The following is an 18,832-nucleotide window of genomic DNA, read 5'->3' as shown; positions in this document are numbered from 1 at the left end:
TGGTGAAGTAGAGGAGACATCGGATCAGCACCAATCATGAATCGAGTCTACATGTAGAGCACGGGAAGGACCCAGGTGTGACCCCGAGAGGGGAGATGTCCGCACTGTACCCGGACGTGTCCCCCCAGAGTGCTGCACTTTCTATAATGCATCTTCAGACTGGCCGTATGATTCAATTCCAATAGAACAGGAAATAAAAATGAGAGTATAAAATAACTACAACAGTAAACTAAAAGCAGAAGTCCTGCGAGGGAGCGTCATTACCTGCGATCCGCCGGCTCCTGGGATGACACAGGTTACGAGGTTTGCGACCAGGTTCTCCAGCGACACATTCAGACTGTCCACATAAACGGTATAGATCAGCCCGAGGCAGGCCTGCGAAAGAGAGAGCGACAAACGCAACGTCAAGGAAGAGAAGACGCCCCGTCGGGGCTGCGGGCACTGTGTATTATAGGGTGTTGTCATCGGTAAGCAGCATTGCACTTAGAGTGCAAGCTCTTCTGCCAAGGACGTTAAATCACAGTGACTGCAAACTCTGCTTCCTGCTGGACGTGAAGATAAATAATGGAGTTTTCTGTTATACTGACCCTGAAGATTTCTGGATAGTCTAATCTGGACACCAGCACCAAACTTTTCGGAGCAAACACTTGCGCTGGTTGAATTAATCCAGAATCGTCGTCGTCGCCATCGCTGTGATCGTGCTTTGTTCCCTGACGAGTGTGAAAAAGAAGCAATAAGTTTACAAAACAATCAGATCTGCAATCAGAGAATAGAACATTGTGAGTATACGCAGAAGAGGGTATATAAACTATCGCGGGGGATGCATGCACATTAGTGATGAGCGAGCAAGCTCAGAGAAGGTGTGCTCGAAAACTATGTTCGAGTCCCCGCAGCTACATGTCTCGCAGATGTTCGACAGCCGCAACACATGCAGGGATTGTGCCGAGTGAGCAGCCCTAAGAACATGAGCCTGGACCGGCCCTTTAAATCTGTAGTTTTCTATGGGAAAACAAATGAGACAATGACATTTATTTTCCGCCTGTTCATTGTTTTGTCAGAGTCGCTCGAGTTGGAATCGTCGGCGAGTTGTGGAACATTCCAGCTCAGCTCCGTTATATAAGGCGACACCTGGCCTCGTATAAAAATCTGTGCAGCGAGAAAACAGACCAATTTATCAAAGCAGAAGTCAGCGAGTGTAATCCTTCCTGCGGTAAATGGCGTGCTCCTCGACGCTCTGGAACAATGTTGCGGTGGGGTTGCTAGCAAACAAAAGACTTGTGAAGAGGACACATGACAGGGGTTACACTCCGTGATACATTCCAATCAGGAGCCGCCGCTAACGATCCGGAACGTGACGCCAGCAAGATGCTAAAATCCATCGTAATCAAAGGGACAAGAACGTGTGAGAAGTCCATCGATGCAGCGTTCCCTACCCCAAGTTCATGCAGTGAAGCATTGGATTAGCTTTCATGGTCATCCTGAGCCTCCCGATTCAGAATTCAGTGAGACGAAAGACCGATACAGACCAAAGAATGGGCGGCAGAAAGGAGAATGCATATGGCATGCCAGAAAAGATGGCCGACTACCAATGTATATGGAAATCGGTATCCGTGGAAAGCTGGGTGACGACCTCCTACATAGCGCATTTATCTGATGCGCCGTGAAAAATCTGTATGGACATTTATTGGGAGACAAATAACAGTCCAGGAATGTTTCTTTCTGGGGATTTGAAGCTATAATGAGGGGCGACAAAAAAAATCAATGCAAATATGTCCACCGAGTAATGAGATCCTCATCCTGGAGCGACGGAATCCCTGGGACAGCAAGTGTCTTAGAGTAATCCACCGTGTACACAAGAGTTTTCGGTCATGATCTTAAAATGTCAATGCTTTGACCACTGAGCCACTTGATTTCACTTTTCCGTTGTGACACGGTTTCCATTATGCTGGAAAAAAGCATTGCTTATCATCTAATCACTCCCGATGATGGGAGAAGCTGGAAAATATTAGATCTCATTATGTATTTATGGCTGTGTTCTTAGGCTAAATTGTGAGTGAGTCCACTCCATGGATGAGGTGCCCCAATAAGAGTGGGCTTATGGGAGCGCTCACCTTTTCTTCTCCAGAAAGCCATTCTTCTAGTCATCCTTGGTCTCATCCTTGTACTCCTTACATACTAACTTTCTGCAGGAGGTAGGGGGATTGGACTTCAGAGGACTGGGGTAAAGTTATTTTTTCAGACTGTTTTGGATGTCTGGAAGAATGACTGTCCGGAGAAGGAAAGGCGATCCTGTGACTGTCCCTGCAGCACTGTGCCCGCGGTCCTGTTCTACCCTCCTGCTTATTGCAGATGTTTCATTTCTCGTGTCTGTTCTGGATCACACAATGTTTTCATTCTTCTTTTATCCCTACAGATTAGACCTTGCCAGAGCGCAAGATACAAACTAACGGCTGTTTATCCCGATCGTTCCATCTTCACAGGCGGGCAGAGAGAGCAGCGGTCACCTGTTTACAGCGTAGAGCTGCGTGCTGCAGGCTTTCCAAAATTGTATTAAGCTGCTCCCATTCATGTTTACAAGGGTCAATGATGAGGAACGTGTGCTGATGTAAGATGATCTGCAAGAGTGAATGAGCCTTAAGACCAAGTTTAAGAGAGTAGGTAGCGCTCGAAACGCACCTCGTGATGGGACCCCCCCCCCCCAGGTCCTCCCCTCACACCCTGGATTATTGGTGTGCATTTGTTTTACTTTTTCTCACATGTTGTAACTTTTTGCTAATAAAGGAATCAGTTTTACATATATCTGGGTCAGAAACTAAATCCTTCATTCTTATCCTGACCAGATCTAACAGACTCAAAGGGATACGTGAGTGCATAACTTTTGGACAGGAGATCAGTTTGGGCGTTGTGGTCCATATAAGAAAAAACAAACATTTATGTAAACCAAATCTTAAGCCCAAGTGGATCGTGCCAAATACGATAGCTAAAAAGATGGAGAGAGAATGAGGAATGGAGGAAGGAAGAGAATACAGGAAAGTGAAGCAAAAGATGGAAGAAGAGAAGAAGGGGGAGAAACTAGAATATTAAAAAGGAAAGGAAGGAGAAGAGAAGACAAGACGTGTCTGAACAATAAAGGAAATGATGGGAGAAAGAAGGTAGAGGAAGCAAGAAGGACTGTAGACAGAAAGGAAGGAGCAAGGGAGGCAGGATGACGGGAACGAGGTCCAAAGAGGCGAGAAGTGACTGAACAAGGAAAGAAATTAAGGAAGAGGAAAAGGTGAAGAAAATGGAGTACAAAGGAAAGGGTGGGAGAAGAGGGTGGGAGAAGAGAAGAGGGTGGGAGAAGAGAAGAGGGTGGGAGAAGAGAAGAGGGTGGGAAAAGAGAAGAGGGTGGGAAAAGAGAAGAGGGTGGGAGAAGAGAAGAAGAAGGTGGGAGAAGAGAAGAAGAAGGTGGGAGAAGAGAAGAAGAGGGTGAGAGAAGAGAAGAAGAGGGTGAGAGAAGAAGGTGGGAGAAGAGAAGAAGAATGTGGGAGAAGAGAAGAAGAATGTGGGAGAAGAGAAGAAGAATGTGGGAGAAGAGAAGAAGAATGTGGGAGAAGAGAAGAAGAAGGTGGGAGAAGAGAAGAAGAAGGTGGGAGAAGAGAAGAAGAAGGTGGGAGAAGAGAAGAAGAAGGTGGGAGAAGAGAAGAAGAAGGTGGGAGAAGAGAAGAAGAAGGTGGGAGAAGAGAAGAAGAAGGTGGGAGAAGAGAAGAAGAAGGTGGGAGAAGAGAAGAAGAAGGTGGGAGAAGAGAAGAAGAAGGTGGGAGAAGAGAAGAAGAAGGTGGGAGAAGAGAAGAAGAAGGTGGGAGAAGAGAAGAAGAAGGTGGGAGAAGAGAAGAAGAAGGTGGGAGAAGAGAAGAAGAAGGTGGGAGAAGAGAAGAAGAAGGTGGGAGAAGAGAAGAAGAAGGTGGGAGAAGAGAAGAAGAAGGTGGGAGAAGAGAAGAAGAAGGTGGGAGAAGAGAAGAAGAAGGTGGGAGAAAAGAAGAAGAAGGTGGGAGAGAAGAAGAAGAAGGTGGGAGAGAAGAAGGTGGGAGAGAAGAAGGTGGGAGAGAAGAAGAAGGTGGGAGAAAAGAAGAAGGTGGGAGAAAAGAAGAAGGTGGGAGAAAAGAAGAAGGTGGGAGAAAAGAAGAAGGTGGGAGAAAAGAAGAAGGTGGGAGAAAAGAAGAAGGTGGGAGAAAAGAAGAAGGTGGGAGAAAAGAAGAAGGTGGGAGAAAAGAAGAAGGTGGGAGAAGAGAAGAAGGTGGGAGAAGAGAAGAAGGTGGGAGAAGAGAAGAGGTTGGGAGAAGAGAAGAGGGTGGGAGAAGAGAAGAGGGTGGGAGAAGAGAAGAGGGTGGCAGAAATGAAGAGAGTGGGAGAAGAGAAGAGAGTGGGAGAAGAGAAGAGGTTGGGAGAAGAGAAGAGGTTGGGAGAAGAGAAGAGGTTGGGAGAAGAGAAGAGGTTGGGAGAAGAGAAGAGGTTGGGAGAAAAGAGGAAGGTGGGAGAAAAGAAGAAGGTGGGAGAAAAGAAGAAGGTGGGAGAAAAGAAGAAGGTGGGAGAAAAGAAGAAGGTGGGAGAAAAGAAGAAGGTGGGAGAAAAGAAGAAGGTGGGAGAAAAGAAGAAGGTGGGAGAAAAGAAGAAGGTGGGAGAAAAGAAGAAGGTGGGAGAAAAGAAGAGGGTGGGAGAAAAGAAGAGGGTGGGAGAAAAGAAGAGGGTGGGAGAAAAGAAGAGAGTGGGAGAAGAGGGTGGCAGAAGAGAAGAGGGTGGGAGAAGAGAAGAGGGTGGGAGAAGAGAAGAGGGTGGGAGAAGAGAAGAGGGTGGGAGAAGAGAAGAGGGTGGGAGAAGAGAAGAGGGTGGCAGAAAAGAAGAGGGTGGCAGAAAAGAAGAGAAGAGGGTGGGAGAAGAGAAGAGAAGAGGGTGGGAGAAGAGAAGAGAAGAGGGTAGGAGAAGAGAAGAGAAGAGGGTGGGAGAAGAGAAGAGAAGAGGGTGGGAGAAGAGAAGAGAAGAGGGTGGGAGAAGAGAAGAGGGTGGCAGAAAAGAGTGGGAGAAGAGAAGAGGGTGGGAGAAGAGAAGAAGAGGGTGGGAGAAGAGAAGAAGAAGGTGGGATAGAAGAAGAAGAAGGTGGGAGAGAAGAAGAAGGTGGGAGAGAAGAAGAAGGTGGGAGAGAAGAAGAAGGTGGGAGAGAAGAAGAAGGTGGGAGAGAAGAAGAAGGTGGGAGAAAAGAAGAAGGTGGGAGAAAAGAAGAAGGTGGGAGAAAAGAAGAAGGTGGGAGAAAAGAAGAAGGTGGGAGAAAAGAAGAAGGTGGGAGAAAAGAAGAAGGTGGGAGAAAAGAAGAAGGTGGGAGAAAAGAAGAAGGTGGGAGAAAAGAAGAAGGTGGGAGAAAAGAAGAAGGTGGGAGAAAAGAAGAAGGTGGGAGAAAAGAAGAGGGTGGGAGAAAAGAAGAGAGTGGGAGAAGAGGGTGGCAGAAAAGAAGAGGGTGGGAGAAGAGAAGAGAAGAGGGTGGGAGAAGAGAAGAGGCTGGGAGAAGAGAAGAGAAGAGGGTGGGAGAAGAGAAGAGGGTGGGAGAAAAGAAGACAAGTAGCAACTGAAATAGGGAAAAAGGAAGAGGAAACAGTATAGTACAAAGGAAAGGACAGAGGAAGACAGGAATGGGGAACAAAGAGGGAGGAAGACATGATTAGGGACCAATAAGATGAGAAGTGACTGTACAAGGAAGGGAGGAAGGACGATGGAAACGAGGTCCAAAGAGACGAGAAGTGACTGAACAAGGAAGGAAAGTAAGGAAGAAGAGGAAAAGATGACGCAAACGGAGTACAAAGGAAAGGAAGAGGAAAGGATGGGAGAAGAGAAGAGGGTGGGAGAAGAGAAGAGGGTGGGAGAAGAGAAGAGGGTGGGAGAAGAGAAGAGGGTGGGAGAAGAGAAGAGGGTGGGAGAAGAGAAGAGGGTGGGAGAAGAGAAGAGGGTGGGAGAAGAGATGACAAGTACGGTAGTAACTGAAATAGGGAGAAAAGGAAGAGGAAACAGTATAGTACAAAGGAAAGGACAGGGGAAGACAGGATTAGGGACCAATAAGATGAGAAGTGACTGAAAAGGGAAATAAATGATGGAAGAAAAGAGAGGGAAAGCAACAAGGAGAGCATGAAGGAAATGGAAGGAGAAAGATAAAAAAGTAGCATAAGGAGACAAGAAGACAATGAACAAGGTAGCAATCTGTAGAAGGGAAGGGGAAGCAAGGAAGATGGATGGAGAAGCTGGAGGACAAGAAGGAATAAGGAAATGATAAGAGGAGAGAAGAGAAGGGAGGGATGAAGATTTGGAAGAATGGAACAGCATATAAAGCAAAGAAATGGATTGAGAGACTGAAGGATAAAAAGTAAGGAGGAAAGGAAGAAGAAAAGGAAGGGGAAAAAGATAAAGAAGCAAGAGAGGAGGTACGGGGGAAAAAGGGAGAGGTGTGAAAGGTAGATGGCTCTAGTTCACACATTTCTCCATGACTTATACAGGAAGAGCAAGTTCTTAAAAAATGTGCCAGCTCAAACATGTTCTAATTTTGCCAGTACTTTGCACGGAGGGGCCGAGCACCACGGTGGCACATTGCGCTCTTCATCTCGGAACACTGGCCCGTTTATATTAGGGCTCAGCAGCTGGTATTTTTTACTGCTCTGGTAGAAGGTTATTTTGGACTTTTAGTCCCTCCGAACAATTCACAGGATCTGCATTTTACTTGGATAGACTGAAGTAAAAAATAAATAAAAAAAAATCAGAAGCCAAGAATTTCTCCAATATTGAAAAAAATGTAATGGATTTATTTATTTTGTGGAGAATTGCACAAGTTCCCAGCAAGTGTTCCTGGTGCGTCTCCATCAGGTGGTGGAGGCATCTGACGAGGGGGCGCAGAGCACGGCAGGACGGGGCGAGCGCAGCAGCTCAATCACAAGTCACGTACTGAGGGATTAGGGAAAGTACAAGAGGTGATGGTTGTGACCCTGGAGCTCCTGACTCATCTCTCAGCGATGCTCGGACAATCAAACCAACACAAAGCCAAAACACGTCATTAAAATAACCAGAAACAGATACCAAGCATGAAGAGGAACCGCTACACAACATGTCATCCGTCACCTCACTACTCCTCAGGAGGGCCGTGCCAGGAGATCGACGCGAGTCAGGAGCGCAAAGGGGGTCGTGCAAGTCATCAATGCAAATAACATGGAGGACAGGAACGGCAATGGGGCAACCGACCGGGGGGGGGGGGGGGACAGTCAGCGAAAAGGCAAAACAGACACCGAGCAGGGGGCAGGAATAGATGCAAAATGTCATAATAATCAGATTTTTGCATTAAGAAATGTAGGAAAGCTTGTATCCCTCAACATTCCAATTCAGCAAAAATGAAAGTTTCTGCATCTAGAAGAGCGTTTCAGCTACTTACTCCTATTTCGGAAAAAAAATGGAATAAATTCAGCTTATGATGGCGGAATTAGGCTCAAAGAAAATTGCGTTTTATCTCCTTAATGAGGTCAGAATCTGCATTTTTTAACATTCTGAAAGACAGAGAGAAATTGCCTAATTCCTATCCTAAAAAATACATTGGTTAAATGATTTATTTTTAACATGATAAATGGGTAGAATGTGAAGAAAAATACAAAAACTTTGACAAAAACTGAAAAATATTGCCACATTGCCTATAATTTGGGGTTCGTTGTCCTCTACGAGTTTTAGCTGCCTGTTGTATTGGCCCCTGTAGTCTTATCCCAGGAACGTCAATCTTGAAGATTGATCAGCGGTAAGAGCCCAATAAACAGAAGGTCGCGCTCCGGAAATCTCATTGTTTAATTTTTCGGAGACGCGCCGGCCAGCTCCATGGATGACATAAGGATGATTGGGCTGAATCTCGCGCAGGAATGCTGTAAAGCAAACACTGGGGTATTGCATGTATAAACGGACACAGATCTACGAGCGGCTCCGGCCAAGATTATCATTTGGTCAATTCTAGGTCCTGTTGCTTAAAAATGGCGGCTGATATATTGTCAGTGACCTCATTGGGGTGATAAGCCAAAAGTGCCTGCTTCTCCACACCTCTGCCGGCAGGAGGCTTCTATCAGGGAGCAGACGGATGGCATCATATAAAAAGGCTGGACATGTACTTCTCTCCTTCCTGCTGGATCCACGCCTGGCTTTGGCACAAAAAACTGTAGGTGTGATTTTAGCCTTACAGTCTATAGGAGATACAGGAGCAATTTTATTACATTTTTATTTTATTCATTTCTAACAATTTTGCATTTTTTTTCCCACCGTTTCGCTGCACTTGAAATTTTTTTTTTCTCTACTTTTCGGTACACGGTCTGGAAAAATTATGGATATCATTCAACAGTACAACTTGTCCTGCAAAATTCAAGCCCTAACATGGCAATGGCGAAAAAAACTAAAACGTTACGACTCTTGGAAGAAAAATACAAATCACAAAAATGAAAAATTATCCGAGCCGGAAAAAGTTTAAACAACCATGCAGTACTTGAATATGTAACACTTGGTCCACAGGAATAATGCTGTGCGGTTTTAACACGAAACTAGTAGAATTATAAATGCAGCTTTGAATGTGACTGGAGTATAAGACGGCGAAGTCAATGATTCCAAAGTTTCATGCCGTAAACAGCGGAGGCTCGGTCCTCGCAGCAGGGGCTGCCGATATGAAGACCATCACAAGCATCCGCCAGCGGGGAGATCAGATTGCATCATCTGCGCCGTATCTCCACATTCTGCTGGTAAGTGTGTGAAAGAGAAATATCTCAGACTTCAAATGAGATTAAATGCAGAAGATTTCACTAATGTGAGTTATTGCAAGATTAATCGCGCTGAAGGAGCGCCCGGGAATCAGTCACAGCTGTAGAGTTCTGTAAACTCGGAGACCTGGGGTCTGCTGGGACCTGGGGTCACAAAAATCAGATTAGATGGTTAGAAATGCTTCATAAACAAAACCAGCAGAGGCGCATGTGGGACCCTCCAGACCGGCGGCGGGGGGAAGGTTTAACTTAGATGGCATGCACTGATCATCCTACAATGGGAAGCTCGATACAACGTCCACGCAGTTACATCTACAGCTCTGGCAAAAATTAAGAGACCACTGCACAGTTTTATAAAAATCCGCTTCTCTCCATGTCTGACAACCATTCCATTCCAGTGTCAGTTGAATTCCAACCAGAGGACACCTCATTCTACTTAATGTGCTTCTGATTAGGTGATCACCTGAACCAAATCTTATTTAACGAAGGAAAGTATAAAAAACCCTACTGTGGTGCTCACAATCCTCCTGCAACAGGACAAGCTGGATGGTAAAACAAGTGCTAGTAATATCCCAAAAGTAACGGAAATGAAAAAAATAACTTTTAATCATGCCAAAGGAGTTGAAAAGAAGTCTTGAGTGAGGAAAACAAGGGCTCAATTCTGGCTCTACTAGCAGAGGGATACAGTGAGCGTCATGTTGCCTCCAAAATTTCTAAAACGGCTGTCCATTACAACAAGGTCATGCAGCAAACATTGGGGACAACAAAGCTACAGACCGGCAGAGGGCGAAAACGACTCCACTGTCCGGGATGACCGTCATCTTATTCAAATGTCACTCAGCAACCGTAGGATGACATCAAGTGACCTACAAAAGGAATGGCAAATGGCAGCTGGGGTGAAGTGCACATCAATAACAGTTCTTAACAGGCTCCTAGAGGCAGGGCTCAAGTCATGTAAAGCTAGAAAAAAGCCTTTCATCAATGAGAAGCAAAGGAGAGCCAGGCTGAAGTTTGCCAAAGACCATAAGGATTGGGACTATAGAGGACTGGAGTAAGGTAATCTTCTCTGATGAGTCTAATTTTCAGCTTTGCCCAACACCTGGTAGTCTAATGGTTAGGAGGAGACCTGGAGAGGCGTATAAGCCACAGTGTCTTGCACCCATTGTGAAATTTGGTGGAGGATCGGTGATGATCTGGGGATGCTTCAGCAAGGCTGGAATTGGGCAGGTTAATCTTTGTGAAGGACGTATGAATCAAGCCGCATACAAGGTTATCCTGGAAAAACAATTGGTTCCTTCTGCTCAGGCAATGTTCCCCAACTCTGAGGACTGGTTTTTCCAGCAGGCCAATGCGCCATGCCACACAGCTAGGTCAATCAATGTGTGGATGAAGGACCACCACATCAAATCCCTGTCATGGGCAGCCCAATCTCCAGACCTGAACCCCAGTGAAAACCTCTGGAATGTAATCAAGAGGAAGATGGATAATCACAAGCCATCAAACAAAGAAGAATTGCTTACATTTGTGTACCAGGAGTGGCATAAGGTCACCCAAAAGCAGTGTGAGAGACTGGTGGAAAGCAGCCAAGACGCAGGAAAGCTGTGATTAACAATCATGATTACTCCACAAAATATTGATTCCTGAACTCTTCCTGAGGTAAAACATTAGTATTGTTGTTTCTAAATGATTATGAATGTGTTTTCTTAGCATTATTTGAGCTCTGCAAGCAATCTGCATTTTTTTGTTATTTTGACCATTTCTTATTTTCTGAAAAAAAATACAAAATTTAGTGCTTGAAAATTCGGAGACATGTTGTCAGTAGTTTATAGAATAAAAGAGAAATTTACATTTTACTCAAAAATATAAAGAGAAAAATCAGACAAACTGAAAATTTTGCAGTGGTCTCTTAATTTTTTCCAGAGCTGTATATAATGCTCTGCCCCGGCCCTCTTACCGATAGAGCACCCCAGGGCTGCCACCCCCCAAAGAGAGGGTGACCCCAAAGCTGCCGCCCCTAAGTGACAGCGACCACGGGCTGTCGCCCCTAAGTGAGAGCGACCACACGCCGCCGCTCCTAAGTGACAGCGAACACGGGACGCCGCCCCTAAGTGACAGCGACCACGGGACGCCGTCCCTAAGTGACAGCGACCACGGGACGCCGCCCCTAAGTGACAGCGAACACGGGACGCCGACCCTAAGTGACAGCGACCACGGGATGCCGACCCTAAGTGACAGCGACCACGGGATGCCGACCCTAAGTGACAGCGACCACGGGATGCCGACCCTAAGAGACAGCGATCACGGGTCACCGCCCCTATGTGAGAGTGGCCACGGTCCGCTGCCTTTAAGTGAGAGCGACCACGGCCCCCGCCAATAAGTGAGTGCGACCACAGGCCGCATGCCCATAAGTGAGAGCGACCACAGGCCGCTGCCTCTAAGTGAGAGCGGCTACGGGCCGCCGCCCCTAAGTGAGAGCAGCTACGGGCAGACATCCCTAAATGAGAGCAACCACGGGCCGCCTCCCCTAAGTGACAGCAACCATGGGCTGCCACCCCTAAGTGACAGCAACCACGGGCTGCCACCCCTAAGTGCTAACAACCACCGGCTGCCACCCCTAAGTGCTAACAACCCCGCCTGCCACCCCTAAGTGTGGACACCCATGCTTCCACTCCTAAGAACGAGCCAGCGGCCAAGCCCTAATGTGGACACCTTGGCTGACACCTTTGATGAGGAAACCCTGGCTGCCACCTCTTATGGGGGACACAGAGGCTGCCCCCCTTCAGCCCTCGGTGATTTGACTAAAAACACTATGTAACTTAAGATTGCAACAAGTGAAGTGACTCCAGCTTAGATTGTATCTGGATGTAAACTGTACAGCTATGGTCGGAAGTGGAGCCATGATTTAATTTAGAGCTGGACGATTAATGGAATTTCACCCTCGTGATCTCGCGCGCTGTGCCAAATCCTTCATATCAGTCAATAATGGTGCGGGGGAGGATTGATTTCATAGTGTTTACAAGAGCCTGCGACTGCTTAATAAGGGATTAGCAGGGGACATTAGTAACAAGAAATATGAGGCCAAACCATGAGATATCGAGAGAAAGAGCAAGAAACGCTGACTCCACCGTGACACGGGCATTATCTGCAAGAATCCTGATAAGACAGATGATCCCGCAGAGGGTCTGACCGTGAACGCGGGAGGAGAAGAAGTCATCGCAAGAAAAACAGCGTCTTATTCCAGATTTAATTTTAAACAAGTGTAAAAATACTCTCCGGTGTCAGAACCGATGATGATTGCAAGGTCCGGGTGCAACACCAGGCTTGTGTAATGAATGGCTGCACTCAGTCAGGACAGCTCAGTCACTGCCATCTGCCCGCAGCACCGAACGGGCAGTCATTAGTGTCTACAGCTGTGTATCCGGTACTAGCCGAGCCCAATAGTTATCACAGACGATACGTTTGTTACAATGTATCAGTGTTGGCAATCATCTGTGATAAACAGCTGCACTGAAACACTGTAACAAACCCTGAGTCATTGGATGGAAATAAAATTGTTCACAATCACCGACGGAAAGAAAAGATCATGGAAAATGATGGAAGACTGAAACACTGAAGTGTAATTAAAATACATTAACGATTTCGACTGCAATTTGCAATGCATTCATTTTACTTTTAATTTTTTTTAAAGAAATTTCCACCACTGCACATCGCAATGTCGCAGAATTCGCCTTTATCACTACGGATGATCCCTTTAAATCAGATTTGCATTGGTGCAGCCGTGACGCATTCTCTCACCTGCAGGTTGATCTCCGCCTCGTAAAACGTCAGACATGCGCAGTAATGGCGGTCCGAGTCGATATCCGTTAACACTACCACGAAGAACGTGGGTTGCTTCCGCTCTCGTGAAAGCTGCCATCCTCCCGGCTGACAAAACTGCAAAAAAAAAAAAAAAAAGAGAATAATCCGTTAGGCTATGTGCACACGTTGCGGAATCCGCTGCATTTTTTTTCCGCGCGGAAACGCAGGTAAAACCGCAGGTAAAGTGACCTGCGGTTTTCCTGCGGTTTGGTCTGCGGTTTTGCCCTGCGGTTTCACACCTCTACTATGGTAGAGGTATGAAACCGCTGCGGAAACCGCACAAACAATTGACATGCTGCGGTTTGTAAACCGCAGCAAAACCGAGCGGAAAAAAACGCACCGTTTTTGAAACCCCATAGGGTTTCATTGTACTGTACTTGGTCAGCGGAACTGCTGCGTTTCCGCAGGGGCAAAACCGCTGCGGAGAAACCGCACCGTGTGCACACAGCCTAAGACTGATGAACATGAGCTGCAGAATGCCATGGGGTGATCAACAGAGCGCAATGTGTCAGTGACCGGCACCTGACAGCACATATGCCACCCGAGAGGACGCCCCTGACCCCACAACTGGTCTGCTAGATAACACAGCTCATGGGTGGCTTTCCCACAAGACATGATGACTTTCAGCACCTGTCTATAGATTACTAGGACACCGAAAGAGCATTCAGCCCATCACTGCCATTTACTAGCGAGAAGCCCCATCCCTCCACATGGGAGAAAATACTCTGTGCTGCTGTGGACTTTGCACCACCACCACCTATCGAAGGCTGGAATCACCATATTTGGGGCTTTTTACTATACTACTGCACCGGCCCAATGTCTATAACCTGCGTGCAGTGTTTTCAGTCCGGCAAGGTTAGACATCACAAGGAATGTTATAAGGGCTCTGATAGAATGTGGAATCAATTCAGGGAGCAGTTACCCCTCCCCAAGAGTTATATACTGTATCTGAAGGAAAGAAATTAGGGAAATGGGAATGCAGGACATATCTGAAAAGGGCCTAGGATCACAACGTTAGTCTCCTGAAATACTCTGTGCTGCTGTGGATCCTGCTCCTCTTATACAACTTCCATTCTACAAGCTCCAACAAGGACAGCACGGTCCTCTCCTAAAATACTCTGCACTGCTGTGGATCCTGCTCCTCTTATACAACTTCCATGCTACAAGCTCCAACAAGGACAGCACGGTCATCTCCTGAAATACTCTGCGCTGCTGTGGATCCTGCTCCTCTTATACAACTTCCATTCTCTGAGCTCCCACAAGGACAGCACAGTCCTCTCCTGAAATACTCTGCGCTGCTGTGGATCCTGCTCCTCTTATACAACTTCCATTCTACAAGCTCCAACAAGGACAGCACAGTCATCTCCTGAAATACTCTGTGCTGCTGTGGATCCTGCTCCTCTTATACAACTTCCATTCTCTGAGCTCCCACAAGGACAGCACAGTCCTCTCCTGAAATACTCTGCGCTGCTGTGGATCCTGCTCCTCTTATACAACTTCCATTCTACAAGCTCCAACAAGGACAGCACAGTCATCTCCTGAAATACTCTGCGCTGCTGTGGATCCCGCTCCTCTTATACAACTTCCATTCTCTGAGCTCCCACAAGGACAGCACAGTCCTCTCCTGAAATACTCTGCGCTGCTGTGGATCCCGCTCCTCTTATACAACTTCCATTCTACAAGCTCCAACAAAGCACAACACAAGAACACATTGACCATAAGTCCTGGATGTAAAAATATATATACTTTATTATTTTATAAATAAAGGTACTTGAGGTATTTTAAAAGTGGCAAAGCATCAGTGTTTTAGAATATAAAAATATACATAAGAGGGCAGTACTATCCACTTCATAACGACATATTATTGCAGTAAATGGTGCTAACAAATATATGTATCTCAAATATGTACAGTGAAAAAAATGTAAAAACAAAATAATATATATTCATAAGTAAGGCGCATACAAATTAGTGAAAATTGTATATCAATTCCCTATAGGTGTACATCATAATTGTACAAATAAGAAAACATATATAAAGTGCAAAAATATATAGGTGTTAAAGTGCAATATTAGTGCAAAAATAGTGAACACCAAATGTGTCACTGCACAGATATACCACATGACTAATGGGAATAATACCCAATAGCACCAATAGGTGTCAGTATATGTATAGTTTATGTCATGGACCAGGAAAATTTCTGAAAACAGCGTTAGACATCAAGAGTATGGTAAGTATAAGGTATAACTTACAAGCTACACTGCACCTGGTCTGGACAGCCGCCCTCCCCAACACATGTTTCGGCCCTTACCCTTACAACTTCCATTCTACAAGCTCTAACAAGGACAGCACGGTCCTCTCCTGAAATACTCTGCGCTGCTGTGGACACTGCTCCTCTTACACAACTTCCAATCTCTGAGCTCCAACAAGGCAGAACGGTCCTCTCCTGAAATACTCTGTGCTGCTAGAGACCATGCTCCTTCCACTATCTAATACTTTAGCCCGTTAGTCCTCCACTGCACTGTTCTATCCTGAAATACTCTGTGCTGCTGGGCTCAGAGCTCTTATCTCCTTGCTACTCGGCTTTTACGTCTACACATACAATTGAGAAAGAACCGACATCTACTTGCGGGGGAATCTGATTATTTTTAGATTTAATCTTATCAATCCCAGAAAATGCTACAAGATGTGGAAAGGGAAATGACACAATTGTATCTGCGCCGCTCGTCTTGATAAATCCTTTGTAGATGTGGGGACAGAATAATCGTTTTACACTCAGGAATTTCTGCTCGTTGGATTCCGGTCGTCTCTTAGATAATGGATTCCCACAACCCTCGGTCAATGATCTGTTACAATCTAATGGAACCAACGAATCTGGAAGAGCTTTCCCTTTCTGGGACTCTTCCCCATCTTTATGGAGCTTGCACTTGCTCCTCTCCCGTCTCCCGCACACCAGAAATGTTCTAAAGTGGATCCAGAGCAGAAATCTGCACCGCCGTGGCCAGAGCCAAACCGCTCCGCTGCAGAGCAGACTGTAGTGTCCAGGATCTCACACCATGGAAAGGGTTACAGAGAACGTGTTTATCTCACGCTTGTAGGACCTTCCAACAACTGTTCATTTCCTAATTCCCCGAGGCTTCGTCTTACTGATGGAGTTCACAGCTGCCCAAAAAGTTTTTATGATCCATACGAGAATCATTCAGAGGAACATCATGGCCAACACATTCCATGAAGAAATGAGAAAAATGAGGCGCTAAGTGCCAAAATATTACTTACACCGTCCAGGAGGAGAGTACGGGACCTCGCCAAGGTGTCCTAGAAAACCCTTCAGCTAAAAGTCACAGGGAATATAGCTAAGAGCCCAGACCCAGAAAGTATGTAGAATACTCAGCTGAGTCACTATGTACATACGTGACATTATCAGTTACATCCAGTATTAAACTGAAGAGCTGCGCTCACTATTCTGCTGGTGCAGTCACTGTGTACATACATTACATCACTGATCCTGAGTTACCTCCTATATTATACTCCAGAGCTGCACTCACTATTCTGCTGGTGCAGTCACTGTGTAGATACATTACATTACTGATCCTGAGTTACCTCCTGTATTATACTCCAGAGCTGCACTCACTATTCTGCTGGTGTAGTCACTGTGTACATACATTACATTACTGATCCTGAGTTACATCCTGTATTATACCCCAGAGCTGCACTCACTATTCTGCTGGTGCAGTCACTGTGTACATACATTACATTACTGATCCTGAGTTACATCCTGTATTATACCCCAGAGCTGCACTCACTATTCTGCTGGTGCAGTCACTGTGTACATACATTACATTACTGATCCTGAGTTACATCCTGTATTATACCCCAGAGCTGCACTCACTATTCTGCTGGTGCAGTCACTGTGTACATACGCGTACATTACATTACTGATCCTGAGTTACATCCTGAATTATACTCCAGAGCTGCACTCACTATTCTGCTGGTGCAGTCACTGTGTACATACATTACTGATCCTGAGTTACATCCTGCATTAAACCCCAGAGCTGCGCTCACTATTCTGCTGGTGCATTCACTGTGTACATACATTACTTGCAATGATCCTTAGTTACGTTCTGTATTATACCCCAGAGCTGGTATTCGAGGCTGGAAGGTCCTTCCTTGTCACCCATTTCCTTTTTTTGCACAGATCATGGGAACGTTTACGAGGCAAATTCTTACAATTTTCTCAGACAATCAAGTAAGAATCCATCAGGATTAGCGAGAAAATGCACGTTTCATGAAGGAATGATAATCCCGGCAGAACATATCTCGCTAATCCAATGTTTTCCAGGTGTCATCATTACCCGTGGATTTATGGTGGAGAATCAGACACAGAAATGGAGGTTCTCAGTAGTAATAGAGGACGCAGCGGAGGATGGATGGCGCGGAGCAGTGACAGCCCACAGCGCTGCCCCACAGGTTTACACAGAATGCCAGGACCCCGAACAGACACCCCGAACAGACACAAAGCAGGACAGGAAATTAGCAGATTCCACTGCTGCCTGCAAGGAGGGAAAACTTCACTGCAAGCAAGGAGGAGAGCGGAGGACAAGGGATCTCAGGTCCTTTTAATGGTCTCTTCTTAAATGAATGCTACACATGAAAATAAGAAACTGTGTAATATATCTAATCGAGGGATTGCTTCTTTCTCCTCCCGGACTGATCTTTCATTCTCAAAAGCCTCAATTAATGGATAAAATCTGACTTCAGTAAATACAAATTTTCCCATAACTGAGATATTAGCTTAGTGCTTATAATGTTCTATGGAGAACTGTAACTTTTCTCAGAACTTGCAGCAGAGTGTCTGTGTCCGCCTTTAGATCTTCCCTCCTCCATAGCATTCTAAAAGCACCAACTGTGATCTCTAATCTTAGTAATCGGAATATAAGTCTTTACTGAATACACATTTTAAGCATGAGCTAAAAAGATCAGATCAGGAGGAGAAAGTAGCAGATATTACAATATTGCTCATGTCCATGTGTGTTATTGATTTATGAAGTAATAATCAAAAATGTATATATAAAATATAGAAATAAAATATATATATAAATAAAATTACAGTTACTCTAACAATTCAGAAAGAGAAGAGGAGGCGGGTGATGTCAAGAAAAGAAATGTCATCATTTTTAAGATCCCACAGTTCTTTCCTCACCCTCCCCGGGTCCAGTGCCGAGCCTCTGCTCCTCCTGCTGTGTGTTATTGTCTGCAGCGCCGTCAAGTCGACAGCACTGCAGCCAATCAGTGAGATCAGCGGCTCATGCCATCTACTTGGATCGAGCACAGTTATTGGTTGTGGTTCTATCGATGTGACGTCAGTTCTGCAGGCCATAAGGCTATGTTCACACATTGCGTTTTTTTTACGGATTTTTTTTTAATGCAAATTGTAAGCTGAGTTTTATGGTACCAAGAAAAGCTATGACATTTCAGAGTTCTCATGCACACACATTGCTTTTTTTTTTTCCTGACTGAGTTGGAAAGCTTCTACGTTTTTGCAAACTGCAGCAGGTCACTTCTTTCTGCGTTTTTTACCATAGAAAGCAATGGGTAAGTGCAAAAAAGCTGCAGAAAACCCAGGTATCAGGTTTTACTACGTTTTTGGTGCAACAACTAAAGGAAGTTGTTTGGGGAGGGGGCACTAAACACAGAAAAGCCTTTTGTACGCAGCTTCTTTACTACCAAGAGAGCAGAGTTTGCCTGCGGAAAAAGACCCAAAACTCAACATGTGAACATAGCTAACAGACATCAGTAGCAGTGTCAGAAACTCAGTGCTGGACCAGGGGAGGGTGAGTAAAGGACAGTTTATTTTTTGAAAAACCATTATCAGTCGGGGAAGAGAGGTTTTTTTACGAAACCAGAAAACCCCTTTAAGCCGGGATCACACATGCGAGAAACACGGCCGAGTCTCGCATGTTAATACCCGGCACTCAGATCAGAGCATGCGGCTGCACAGCAATACATGGAGCCGCACACTCCGCTCCCGAGTGCCGGTGGCAGTGCCCGGTATTAAGATGCAAGGCTTGGTCGTGTTTCTCGCATATGTGATCCCGGCCTTAGAGAAGAAATCCAACTAGAAACTGACCACAGATCTATGCAAAACTAAGGACTGACTATATTATGAGCATATCATAATATGCCCCGTC

At 45.6% G+C, this 18,832-nt stretch overlaps 1 protein-coding gene across 5 annotated transcripts in view; it reads right to left on the bottom strand.

Moving 5' to 3' along the window:
- SBF2 (SET binding factor 2) overlaps positions 1–18,832 on the bottom strand; it is a 312,854-nt gene that overhangs the window by 193,074 nt on the left and 100,948 nt on the right. For all 5 annotated transcript variants that reach the window (XM_073578404.1, XM_073578400.1, XM_073578401.1 and 2 more), the window contains exons 3-5: positions 12,585–12,722; positions 588–710; positions 265–375 (exon numbers count right to left, since the gene is read on the bottom strand). In XM_073578404.1, coding sequence (XP_073434505.1) covers positions 265–375; positions 588–710; positions 12,585–12,722 — 372 coding nt within the window. The remainder of the gene's footprint in view (positions 1–264; positions 376–587; positions 711–12,584; positions 12,723–18,832) is intronic.

Source organism: Dendrobates tinctorius, unplaced genomic scaffold, assembly GCF_039654945.1.
Source record: "Dendrobates tinctorius isolate UK_male_01 unplaced genomic scaffold, ASM3965494v1 ptg000059l, whole genome shotgun sequence".
Taxonomy (NCBI): Eukaryota; Metazoa; Chordata; class Amphibia; order Anura; family Dendrobatidae; genus Dendrobates; species Dendrobates tinctorius.
The sequence above is the reverse complement of the archived record's forward strand: the minus strand, read 5'-3'. Positions and strand labels throughout refer to the sequence as shown.